Source organism: Schistocerca serialis, chromosome 5 (assembly GCF_023864345.2).
Source record: "Schistocerca serialis cubense isolate TAMUIC-IGC-003099 chromosome 5, iqSchSeri2.2, whole genome shotgun sequence".
Taxonomy (NCBI): Eukaryota; Metazoa; Arthropoda; class Insecta; order Orthoptera; family Acrididae; genus Schistocerca; species Schistocerca serialis.
In genome coordinates, this window is record NC_064642.1 from 777,422,660 (window position 1) to 777,436,101 (window position 13,442).

General features: G+C 44.6%; 1 protein-coding gene across 1 annotated transcript; it reads left to right on the forward strand.

Annotated features, from left to right (window-relative positions):
* The first annotated feature begins 1,809 nt into the window (after nucleotides 1–1,809).
* LOC126482220 (proline-rich protein HaeIII subfamily 1-like) lies at nucleotides 1,810–13,070 on the forward strand. The gene is made up of 3 exons (XM_050106199.1): nucleotides 1,810–2,023; nucleotides 5,000–5,282; nucleotides 12,995–13,070. Exons 1-3 carry the CDS (start codon nucleotides 1,810–1,812, stop codon nucleotides 13,068–13,070), a joined length of 573 nt encoding a protein of 190 aa, XP_049962156.1.
* Nucleotides 13,071–13,442: the final 372 nt, after the last annotated feature.

The following is a 13,442-nucleotide window of genomic DNA, read 5'->3' on the forward strand; positions in this document are numbered from 1 at the left end:
CTATTGCCATCATCAGACCAAAACGTAGAACTTGTATAACGAAGTTCATCGTTATTAACTGTTATATCCTAGCCAGTAATGCCACCCGAGCCCGCTGCCAAAAGGTTGGCAGCATCAAAGTCCGGACGCCGTCCGCATAAGCAGCGCTAGCGATACAGGAAATCGCCGCAAGTCTGCGCGCGCCACCGCTGGCTTCGGGCTTCTTAAGCGCTGGAGTCGCGAGCGCTAGGACAGTTCTGTATTCGCCGCTCAGTTGTATACTCGCCACCGAATTGTGTACTTGCTGGTCAGTTGTGTGTTCGTCGCAGCAGAGTTGTTGTTTGTCGTCAGCCGACGCTGACCTAGCCGCTCCGACCCGAACTAGACAGATTTCTGTAGACACGGAGTTCACTACTGTGTTAATAAAGATAAGTACCGACTTTTATTTAATCAGAGTGTTTGGGTTTCATCTTTCTGTTCACTGTTCCAGCGGACCGGTCGGCCCGCTATTAAAAGTGTGGCGGTGACTTCGTAAGCCGTTTCTACAGCGAATTGCTTGTCGCTACGAACACCGCCACAAAACTGGCGAAGAGGACATCCGAACTCGTATGCAGGGCTGGTTCAACTTGTTTCTGGTTATACTAATTATAGCGATAAAATTTTGGGGCTGGTTTAATTTGTGTTCACTATGTCTGCCGAATTACAACAGTTGATCTTGTTACATAGTCAGCAAATCCAAAGTCTGGTGGAAGCAATCGCCAAACAAGCGGCTAATCCACCAACACAAAAGGAACAAGCACAGGCAGCATCACGTTTCCGTGCTTTTGATGCATCACGAGAAGAATGGTGAGAATATTTCGTGCAGTTGCAGGCGCACATGACAGTCTACAAAATCACAGGTACTGAGCGGCAGCTTTATTTAATTTCCACTGCAGGCGTGGAAGTCTATCGACTCCTTTGTAAGTTGTTCCCGGAATCCCAGCCAGAAGCTATAGACTATGACGTTGTTGTTAACAAGCTTGCTGAGTATTTCGAGTCGCGAGTTCATGTGGCAGCAGCAAGATTCAAGTTCTTCAGATTAAAGAAACTGCCACATCAATCTAATAAACAGTGGTTAACAGATTTACAGGGCCTCACCCGTCAGTGCCGATTTAATTCTGTGTGTGGAGCTTCCTACAGTGATGTCATGTTACGAAACGCTATTACTCAAAACATTGCAGATTCTCGTATTCGTGCTGCTATCTTAAAGTTGCCTGACCCGTCATTAGAGACTGTGATGAACATCATTGAAGCACAAGATACTTTTGACTATGCTGAGTGTGAGTTAGATCAGCCATGTATTTCTCAAATTGCTTGTGCTAAGCAAGTTATGTCACGCCCGCGGCCCCACCGGCAGAGTCAGACTGTAAACACTAGCCGGCCGCGTCATGTTAAACACATTCGTCAGCCGCGTGTGCAAAATGATAGAGTTAAGTCTTGTCCTAAGTGTGTTCTTGCTCATCCTCGTGAACGTTGCCCGTTGAGAAACGCGGTTTGTCACTTTTGTCAAATGGTTCAAATGGTTCAAATGGCTCTGAGCACTATGGGACTCAACTGCTGAGGTCATTAGTCCCCTAGAACTTAGAACTAGTTAAACCTAACTAACCTAAGGACATCACAAACATCCATGCCCGAGGCAGGATTCGAACCTGCGACCGTAGCGGTCTTGCGGTTCCAGACTGCAGCGCCTTTAACCGCACGGCCACTTCGGCCGGCTTTTGTCAAAGGAAAGGACACATCCAGACTGTTTGTTTGCGTAAACGCAAGAACAATTCTAGTGCTGCCCAGCCCATGGATATTCATGTTCTTCAAAGCCAGCCCGCCCAGAAGGTCGCGTTTAAAGACTCTTCCACGGTTCGTGTGGGTAATAAACTTGTTCGCAATAAGCCCCCCACCCAGCCCTCTGCTATGCGACCCAGGCGTAATTCAAACGCTGTAAAAAGTAATGTACAGACTGCAAGTGAAGCGGGAGTTGTTGCTCCACCCGCCCAGCCCACGAGTTGTCGTAAGCAGCGAACACGCGCTAAACGCGCTGATTTTGTGTCTTCCGCCTCCACTGCACCGATACAGAGACAGTGTAATAAACTATTTGTGAAGCTACGCATCCAGGATAAGACCTTCGATTTTCAATTAGACACTGGTGCGTCTGTGACTCTCATAAATAGTGCTACGTATGCGGCTATCGGCCGCCCTAACCTTTCAGCGGCAAAACATTCTTTGGCTACTTATAGTGGAGAACAAATTCCTGTGTTAGGTGTATGTAGCGTGCCAGCCACATTCCGTGGCAATACAAAAACAGTTTCATTCACAGTGCTCCGCGCTACAGACAGTGTAAACATTTTCGGATTAGACTGTTTTGACTTGTTTGGCCTGTCTATCCAAGACAATGTGTTGCAAATTAATTCTGTTGTTCCGCAAGACAGCATAACCGATTTGTGTAAACGATACAGTGACATATTTAAAGACGAACTAGGTTGTGCTGCGAACTTTGCCGCTCATATTACGTTAAAAGATAGTGCTCAGCCTCGATTTTGTCGTGCTCGTCCAGTGCCTCACGCCCTCCGGGCACCTGTAGAAGATGAACTTCGTCGTTGGCTAAACAACGGTGTTATTCAATCCGTTTCAGCGAGCCAGTGGGCTTCTCCCTTAGTTATTATAAAGAAACCGTCTGGCAAGTTACGTTTGTGTGCTGATTTTAAGTCGACAGTTAATCCTCAGACTGTCATTGATTCTTTTCCTTTGCCTAGACCGGACGAGCTGATGGATAAGTTAGGGGAAGCTCGTTTCTTTTCCAAAATTGATCTCCGTGACGCATATTTGCAATTGCCCCTCGACGAGCAATCACAACAGTATTTTGTCATAAACACGTCGTTGGGGTTGTTCCGTTTTCTGCGTTTGCCTTTTGGTTGTGCGTCAGCTCCAGCTGTTTTTCAGCGTTTTTTGTTACAACTTCTGGCTAATGTGCCATCGTGTTGCAACTATTTCGACGATATTGTTGTGTCCGGTCGGACGCCTGCTGCACATTTCCGTAATTTGGAGTGTTTGTTTACCGTGTTGTCTCAGGCAGGCCTACGTTGCAACATCGATAAATGTTCATTTTTCCTTACGGAGATGGAGTATCTGGGACATGTTATAAATGCTCAAGGCATTCATTCCTCCCAGTCACATTTAGCAGCTATTCGTGATTTGCCCGCCCCTCGCAATCTGCATGAATTGCAAGCAGTTCTTGGCAAATTGACATATTATATTAGGTTTATACCTAATGCATCACAGATTGCTGCACCGTTGCATCGTCTCCGCCATAAGAATGTTCCGTTTGTGTGGTCAGCTGATTGCCAATCAGTCTTTCAGCAGCTTAAAGAGGCTTTATTGAATGATCGTTGTCTGGTCCATTACGACCCTAACAAGCCTCTGGTGTTAGCTTGTGATGCCTCTTCTTTCGGCCTCGGTGCTGTGTTGTCTCACCGAGTCGGTAACACCGAACGTCCTATTGCGTTCGCATCTAAATTGCTAAACAAAGCTCAGTGTAATTATTGCCAATTGGACAAGGAAGCGTTGGCTATTGTGTTCGGTGTCACAAAATTCCATCACTACCTCTATGGTAGACCATTCTATTTAGTAACAGATCACAAGCCCCTGACGTCACTGTTTCATCCGTCTAAACCAGTTCCTCAGCGGACAGCTCAGAGACTACAAGGTTGGGCTCTTTTGCTATCACAATACCAGTATGAGATACTGTATCGCCCTACAGCTCAGCATGCAAACGCTGACGCGCTTTCTAGATTGCCGATTGCTGCGGATGATGTCTTCGATTCCTCTGACGACTCTTGCCATCAGATTGACGCCGATGAGCATCAATCCCTCCAGGATTTTCCGATTGATTATCGTCAGGTGGCACGTGAGACAGCTACGGATCCTCATCTGAGTATATTATTACGTTTTGTTCAACGTGGTTGGCCGTCCAAGGCAAAGGACATATCGCATCCTGTGGTTCGTCGCTATTATCCGCAATGTCATCTGTTGTCTGTTTCGCACGGAGTTTTGCTGTTACGCACCGAGAATGACCAGCTTCGTGTAGTGGTTCGCCAAGTGCTCCAATCCAAGGTCCTCGACTTGTTGCATCAAGGTCATTGGGGAGTGGTCCGCACCAAGCAGCTTGCCCGCCGTCATTGTACATGGATCGGCATTGATAAGCAGATTACGCAGATGTCTACAGATTGTTCGACGTGTGCCGAACACCAGGCTCCTCCGCCTCAACGCTATTTTGAGTGGGCACGCCCTGCCGGTCCCTGGCAGCGAGTACATATTGATTTCGTTGGTCCATATTGGCATTCTCGTTGGCTCATCGTGATAGATGCATTTAGTAATTTTCCGTTTGTTGTGCCCATGCAGTCTACAACGTCTGCACAAACTATACAGGCGTTGACTTCAATTTTTTGTATTGAGGGTCTTCCAGAAGTTTTAGTGTCTGACAATGGTCCACAATTTACATCTGCTGAATTTCAAAGTTTTTGTTCTGCCAATGGCATTCGCCATGTTCTTACTCCGCCGTTCCACCCTCAATCGAATGGTGCAGCGGAACGTTTTGTACGCACATTCAAGGATCATATGGACCGCCTTCGTGCTACGCACTCTCGTCAGCAGGCCCTCATCACGTTCCTGTCGTCGTACCGGACCACGCCACGCGACGGCCCTTCGCCTACGGAGCTTCTCCACGGCCGTCGTCATCGCACCCTACTACGGTTGTTGCACCCCCCGGATCGACCCGTCGCTTCTGAGCATCGCACGGGTTTTCAGCGCAACGACGCCGTTTTTCTCAGAGTTTATCACGGTCGCCGTCGTTGGGAACGTGGTACCGTCATAAGTGTCCAGGGTCGCGGTTTTTATACTGTTCAAGGTGCTACTGGGGTGCACAGGAGGCATCAGAACCAGTTGCGCCGCGCTGGCCGCCCGGATTCTGCCGCTCGCTCTTTGTCCACAGATTTGGTCCGCGGCGGGTTCCAGCCGCGCCTTCCGACTTCGCTGCCGCCACCAGGGCAGCAGCAGCAGCCGTCGCCGCTACCACGCCGACAGCCCGTCCCGTTGATGCCTCCCGCGCAGCTTCATCCGGGAGCGCCCCAGGTGGTCGCTCCGGCGCCTGCGGTCCCTCTTCAGTCGCCACCGCCTTCGGAGCTGATGGACGCCGACCCCTCAGCCGGGCCGCCATCCCAAGCGGTGGCTGTGCAGCCTGTCCTGCAGCCGCTTTTCTTGGGCACCCCCAAGGAGTATGACACAGCAGCGCCTTGTCCGGCGCCCACTCAGCAGCCGTCGACGCAGCGTCCGGAGACGCTGCCTCTCTTCGTGGGTCCCGACGCCCCGTCGCGTCCAGTACCAGAAGCTGCGCCCGTGGTCACAGGCGTGCACCCTGACCTCGGTTTTCAGTCGGTGTTTCCCGAGGCCCCGCGCAGCCAATGCTGGGGTGCGGACCGGGGACTGCCACCGACAACAGTCTCCGCCCCGGTCTCTTCTGCTACGCCTGCGGCCAGACCCCTCCCCCGCCGTCGACGCTCGCCACGTCATTATTCAACGACGGTGCGGCGATTTGGGGGGGGGGGGGGGAGGAGTGTTATATCCTAGCCAGTAATGCCACACGAGCCCGCTGCCAAAAGTTTGGCAGCATCAAAGTCCGGACGCCGTCCGCATAAGCAGCGCTAGCGATACAGGAAATCGCCGCAAGTCTGCGCGCGCCACCGCTGGCTTCGGGCTTCTTAAGCGCTGGAGTCGCGAGCGCTAGGACAGTTCTGTATTCGCCGCTCAGTTGTATACTCGCCACCGAATTGTGTACTTGCTGGACAGTTGTGTGTTCATCGCAGCAGAGTTGTTGTCTGTCGTCAGCCGACGCTGACCTAGCCGCTCCGACTCGAACTAGACAGATTTCTGTAGACACGGAGTTCACTACTGTGTTAATAAAGATAAGTACCGACTTTTATTTAATCAGAGTGTTTGGGTTTCATCTTTCTGTTCACTGTTCCAGCGGACCGGTCGGCCCGCTATTAAAAGTGTGGCGGTGACTTCGTAAGCCGTTTCTACAGCGAATTGCTTGTCGCTACGAGCACCGCCACAAAATTAACAATAAAAGCTATCAAGGTAGACAGCGTTGTACCACGCTATATTTTAAAATTATACTTTACTATAAGCCTTACTAATTTTGAGTGTGGCTAACTCTCAAGTACATCCCTAACAGATTTGGAGACCTCTGCATTCCCACCTATTGTAGATGCACTTGAGAATGCTTCAATCTCAGAACTAGTAGTGCTTAATGAAGTGCAGTTTCAAAATACTGCCTGAAGCAACGATCTTATTTTTAAAATTTATCTAGGCTATGGTACACACTCGGAAGAAATTGGTCAATGTCACCAATGCTTAAGTGGGAATCCATGAGACTTCACATTCGTTCCTCGACAGATATTCATGATCGCGGGTTTTCGGGCTAGATTCCCGGCAGGGTTGGGGAGTTTTTTCTGCCGGGGGACTGGGTGTTTGTGTTTCCTCATCATTCCATTAATCATGAAATTGGCTAGATTGGACTGTGTACGGATTGGGAATGTGTACGGTCGCTGATGGCTGCACAGTTGAGCGCCCCACTGAACCAAACATCATCATCACAACTTCATCGACAGATACGATCCTAATGTGTTGGCAGTCTTGCACTTGAGGATAACATTATTTAAGCATTTCGAATGTAGCGTATTGGGGAAAGAGTTAAGAATTAGCTTGTCAAAAAGTTTCGAATGACATTTCCGGTGGAAAAGTGATTTAAATAACAATAAAACGTCTTTAGAAAAATAGTGGTCGAAGGAATTGTCTAAAAGTAAAAAAAAAAAATGTTAGCTAAACATTTGGTGCGCCTTTGAATGATATTCGAAACTGTTACGATTCTTTGCACGCTGTGTAGTTCGTTAGTGGATATTGGACCGAGTAACAGATACTGTTCATGACCACAGAATTCAGACATTAATTTATTCAACATCAAATATCAAATAATGAAAATAATACGTAACTTTGTAGCTGTAAGTTGCAACGTCAGTTACTAACAGTAGATTTCAATGTAGAAATATGTACAGGCACAAAAGATTTACAAATCTTTCACTCTTCACTGCAATGTCTATTCAGAAGATGTCGAGCTCTGACTACTATGAAAGTCTTTCAATGTGATTCAGTCGGCGAACATACAATAATGTGGTTCGGTGAATGGATATTCGAACTTAAGTACACCCGCCTCCAAAGTTCCGGAGAGGGGATGCTTGCATCTCATTGGCAGCGGCGTAATCGTTCGTGGGAACGCCCTCGCATATTTGAAAGTGCTGCAGACCGGATAACGGCTGATATCAGAGAAATTATGTACAGCATATGACGATAGTCAAAAGTTTATCTAAATGATTTCATTTGTTACGTTTAGACAAATCAATTATTTTAATATTCAGAGACTTTGAAACTTAGAACAATCAAATATCAATCGCTAGTCAATTTTTATTAACAGTATATAGACCAAGATAAAGCAGAGATGTAATTTGATATTGTTTTTTTCTCACCAAGAAAACGAGTTACATAATATCTAAACTAATTTTACTTTTTACGTACAAAGCGGCTAGGCCTTGAAGAGATGATATTTTGACACTGCCTTTTTCAGCTGTTCATGAAAAATTTCAATATTTCCTCAGATGAAAATGATCTTCTTATAATCCTGATTTCTTTCACGTAATTAAATCTTTTCTGCAAAACTAGATCTCAGTCGGTCAGTTTGACAACCAGTTTATCTATTTCCCACTGTTAATCTAGGTGTCAAAATTCAAACGTTTTCCCTCAAATGACAAGTTACGTTTTTCTAAATTACCGCGATTTATTTCCAGAAACTAAACCCTGTTTGTTAAATTAGATATTACACTGGCCAGTTTTACAATTTGTCCATGTGTCACTCTTCGTGTGGCTATGTAAATTCGCACTGAAATCCATTGTGTAATTTTCAGGAAGCCTTTTTTTCGCTCCGCTGAATTAGTTGGCGAAGAGGAAACAAGACTATGTACCTGTAATCTCAAATGATGTTTTAGAAACTAAAATAATACTCTGCTCCCCTTCAAAAACAAGAAGAAGATGGGAATATAAACTGAATAATCGGTACATCGGGAAATGCGGCAATTACCTTTCGTCATTGGCCCTTTTAACAGATATGTACACCAATTACAGCTAATGAATGGCTAAATGCTTAGATAGCTGCATAAACAAAGAAGGGCAGTTTGTGTAGTTAGCTACTCATCCGGAACACTGGTAATTACGTAACTGTTAATTTAGCAGAAGTGCAATATGAGCTTAAGGCCACAGTTTCGTATACGATCACTAATTAAGAGACGTGTCCTGCTGGAGCAAGCTGTAGTTCGCTGTGCTGTGAATGTATGTATTGGTGCGAGAATAACATGATCAACTTCCCCCCATAAACACAACTGTCTTTACTGAGACAACAAGAATCCATAAAAATTACTTCCACTTTTGGTTATTTTGTTCTGCCGGCATTTATCGAACTCTAACTCTATATCACAATTTAAAGTCAGCGGATAATTTCGTTTCGTTTTTGGAAGCAGGCTTTCCACATGAGGTAATTGTCTTTGGGCAATTCAGATATATCTGTTGACACATAAAATTTATTGTTGGTAATTTTCACGGTACTCCGCAATTTTATTAAACTGGTAACGGAGTTAGTTCACTGCAGTGCATTGCATTTCGAAATGACTACGAGTAGGTATGAAGCGGAACGTCTTAGCAGGTTTGGAACCAAGGTTCATTTCCTCTGGGAAATCAAAGTACATTTCCTTTGTGAAAACATTGATGTATATTCGCCACTTACATACAAGATTTTTTTTTAAATCTTGAGTTTCAACAGATCTTCATAAACGTAACTTAATCTCATATAGATACTATAGGTTCAGAAATTCGTCTGTTGAATATGGCGAGGTCTCAAGCAGAAATTATTTCACTTTATAAAGTGTTTGTTACCTGCCTGTACATTTAATTCACAACTGAGGTGGAAAACAATTTTTTATGGTTCCATGCAGTGTGCCTGTTTGTGTAACATTTGGGCTAAGTTGTACAGTGCAGATCTGTTTCCTTCCTAGCGTCGTACAACGATGGCGAAAAATAGCGAGGCCAAAATCAAACAGACGTGGAAGATATTACAGGCACCTTAAGATAAGCAACCTACCTTACATGATCCTCCCCGGGCGCTGGCGATCAGTGTTCGTTCGTATTCGACTCGCAATCGCGGGTGCGCATTCGTGTTCCGTTTGCTTTCGGTCTTTCAGCGAAGCATCAGAGGAAGTTGGCGTGCACTGCGGTTCGGCTCTTATCAGCACAGAGAGCATCGACCTACCGTTCTCTGTACGAACTACTTCTGCTCCTGACATGCGCTGCGTGAGTCACAGGGCAGTCTGAAAAGAATGTCATTGCTAAGAATATCGATATCATAGATGCTTGTAGGATCTAAGAGATCCACAGCACGAATACCAGAGAGAAAGAAATACGACTTGTAGAAAATTATTAACGCATTTAATGGCCCTACTGTAGATGTGAGGTATGGGATAAATTATGAAAATGTAGAACAGATCTGATTCTTCTCCTTGCTGGCGTTAATGGTAGGTCTGTTTGCATGGTTGACATATCCTCGTCATTATAGGTGTTTCAGATGTAATAACGGAATAAATAATTCTCCCGTGACCATGCTATTTTCTTTCTAACAAACCGTGTAACACGTTTTCAAAGTAGCCTATGTATCAGTTTGTATGGGTGTTTCAATAATCTTTTTCATATTTCATTGTTGACAGTATTTTCCTTACGCGCACATTAATAGAATCCTTGGTTTAGCATCACTGCAGATGTCAGGAACCAAGTGGGATATAGCAGTCATTGAAATGTGAAACTTTTACCACCGCATTTCCATTAGCTGTTAGCTTAAGTGCAAATACCAGGTAACATATCTTCAGGTTTCGTTGCTCGTTGGTAATTAATGGCCCGCTTTTAAATTTCCTCCTAAATTTCAGCTGAATCTAGCGAAATGCCACAGTCAACGGGTTTCAAATAATTTATGGATTAGTGCCAAGGTAGATAGCAACTGCGTTTCAATATTGAATGCACTACTTCCATTCGTTACGTGCTTACGTAAGGACTGGAAGGTTTCAGAAGTCACACCAATACAAAATAAATAAGAATGAAGTAACGCTCTCAATAAATGGAAATGCTGTATGGCTAGGGCCTCCCATTGGGTAGACCGTTCGCCCGGTGCAAGTCTTTCGATTTTACGCCACTTCGGCGACTTGCTCGTCGGTGGCGATGAAATGGTAAGTCAACACAACATCCAGTCCCTGAGCAAAGAAAATCTCCGGCCCAGCCGGGAATCAAACATGGGCCATTAGATGCGACATTCCGTCGCGCTGACCACTCAGCTAGCAGGAGCGGATATACACTCAATTACATACCCATATGATTAACGTCAAATTTTGGTGGTATTTTGAAACATTTACTCTGTTTGAACATTACAAATTACATTGTAGAAAACGATTGACTGAAAAATAATCAGCACTCATTCAATACTATCGTTCTGGTGAAACACAAGTAGCTCTTTATCCACGTGCAGCAAAAAGGACTATCGATAGGAGACCTCAAATTAATTCCATATTTCTGTATTTTCAAAATGTTTTCGCTACCATTCCTCAGAAGCGACAGCTAATCAAATTTTGTGTCTACGGAGTATCGTCTCGGTTGTGCGACTAGATCCGTGATTTCCCGTCAGAAAAGTCATAGCTCGAAGCGACTAATGGGAACGCATGGGGTCAAACAGAAGTGACATCTTGCGTTCCCCTAGGAAATGTTATACGCTGTCTACAGTTACTAATCATTACAAACAATTTAGAGGACAATCTGAGCAGGCTTCTTAGATAATTTGCTGATGATACTAACTTGTAAAGTCATCAGACAATTAAAACCAGTTGCAAAATGATTTATACAAGATATCTGGGTGGTGTGATAAATGGCACTAGACACTAAACAATGAAAAGTGTGAAGTCATCCACATGAGTACTGAGAGGAGTCCTCTAAATTTCGGTTACGCGATAAGTAACACGTATCTAAAGACTGTGTATTCAACTTAATGCTTAGGGATAACAGTTGCGAGTAGCTTAAATTAGCATAAATACATAGATAATGTCGTGATGGATGTAAATATATTGGCAAAACATTTAGAAGCTGCAACGGGTCTATTATAGATGCCTGCACAACTCTTGCCTGTGCTTTTCTAGAGTATTGCATCACATTGGCTTGACAGAGCACATCGAAGAAGTTCAGCTAACGGCAGCTCGTTTTGTACTGTCGTGAACAGGGAAGACTGTGTCACACACGGATGTAATACGCGAGATTGGGTTGGCAATAATTAAAGCAAAGGCGGTTTTCGTAGCGGCGAGTTCTTTTCACGAAATTTCAATCACCAGCTTTGTCCTCCGAATGTTAAATAATAGTTCTGTGGTCAATCTACATTGGGAGTTTTGATCATTTACATAAAATCTTTCACGGAAAGATGTAGATGTTCGTTCTGGCCGCGTGCTGTTCGAGAGTCCAAGGACACAGAAATATCTGATTCGACTAGCCCTGTGCCAGTCACTTAATTGTAACTTGCAGATGTAGAATCAAAAAGTGACAGCTCCGCAATCTAATTGAAAATGATGTTAACTAGCTAACAAAAAATTATTTTTTCGACATTTCTGTATAGATGAACAGACACTCGATGCATACAGTTAACACCTATATTGAGTGTTGTAGAAATTAGAAGTCGAAAAATTCATACTTATCTTAATTTTATAGGTGACATAGTAGACGTCTTTTCTCGTTGTCCTGCAATAAAACGGCGTAAGCTATCTGCAGAAGGCCAGACTTCGTTATCTATGCAATCCTACTGCTGTAAATTTTGTGTATTAAATATTGTTTTGTAAAATTTAAACTGTTACGCAATTTTTAATGTATCTTTTATAACTGATTTTTAATCATATTAATTTGGTAAGTTTATGTTTAACTGCTATGTTGTATAGAAAATAAGACTGATCATGTAAGATAACACAAAAAAGCGAAAACATGAAGAAACCGATTTTCAAAATATAATGGAAAAAAACTATATAATAAGTCAAATTTCAATAAAAAGACCACCAAACATCTAAAATGGGTTCTCAAACACATACGGAGATAATAAATTTTGTATATATAAAGAAATATCATTCGTTACAATAAGACTGGTATCGAGAGGTTCATATGACATATTTGTATCGCCATTTACTGTGGACAGAAAATAGAAATTCGTTTCAAGACATAGGTCACGATTCAGGCACATACATACTCCACGTTCACCATTATTTTGCTACCTTCTTGGGAAACAGCTCTCTGACCGCGCAGAATAAAGCTATCCGGAAGTCAAATCTCTGCAGTGTGGGTATGACTACTGGTATCTCAAATGAAACCTACGCGACGATTATTGCCACGAAAACGCAGTAACACAGTGGTCATATGGTTGGAACACTAGGGCTCTCCCTGTCGCGTCCTCCTGGCTTCCCTCTAATTCAGATGCGCAGTCACAGCCACAACCGAATACTAGCGAACACTGGCGAATTGTCTACGAATGTGTGTCCGCTTGTCTTCGCTTCCATTTCCTTCAGTACAAACGAGGCTTCGTATTTTAATTTCTGCAATTTTCTTCTCAGATTTTGTCTCATTTCGTCAGGTGTCAGGTAGTTGAAGTAAATATGACATATATAAATACTCAGTCCGATTCATTGTTTTCCATATTAGATCTGCTGAACGAAATATGATAAATATTATCACCGGAAATATTACGTAGGCGCAGCTTTCTCTTAGTGCTGTAACGTAATAATAATGAGAAAGGGCATGGGCTGGATGCGATGTTTGTCAGTAAGGGGCCGTGCCAGCAGCAGCAGGCAGAGTTCAGCGCCGCCAGCAGCATACTTGGCATACCTTCGCCCGTGTGACGTGTGCGGAACGCAGCAGGTGCAGCAACCTAGCGCCGGCACAGCACGCACACCAACTCGGGCCCCCAGCGCTAGGGGACGCGGCGCGGAACAGCTGAATGTCACGCGCTGCAGCCGCAGGACTGCGAGCCCGGCCAGGGGCGTTACCCCATCGCCGGCGGGCGTTCAGGGACCAACAGGCACAACAACCATGCCGGCGTGCTAAATTTTCATAAACGCCAGCTTTACTTTAGTTTCAACGGAACCAACAATATTATTTAAAAAGGCAAGAGAAAGCTGACGCGGGTTCCTCTCAATGGCAAACAGAAACTGTGCCAACATCTACAGCTAACGAACCGTTTGGTATCGAAATCTCACTCGCGCCAATCCTAG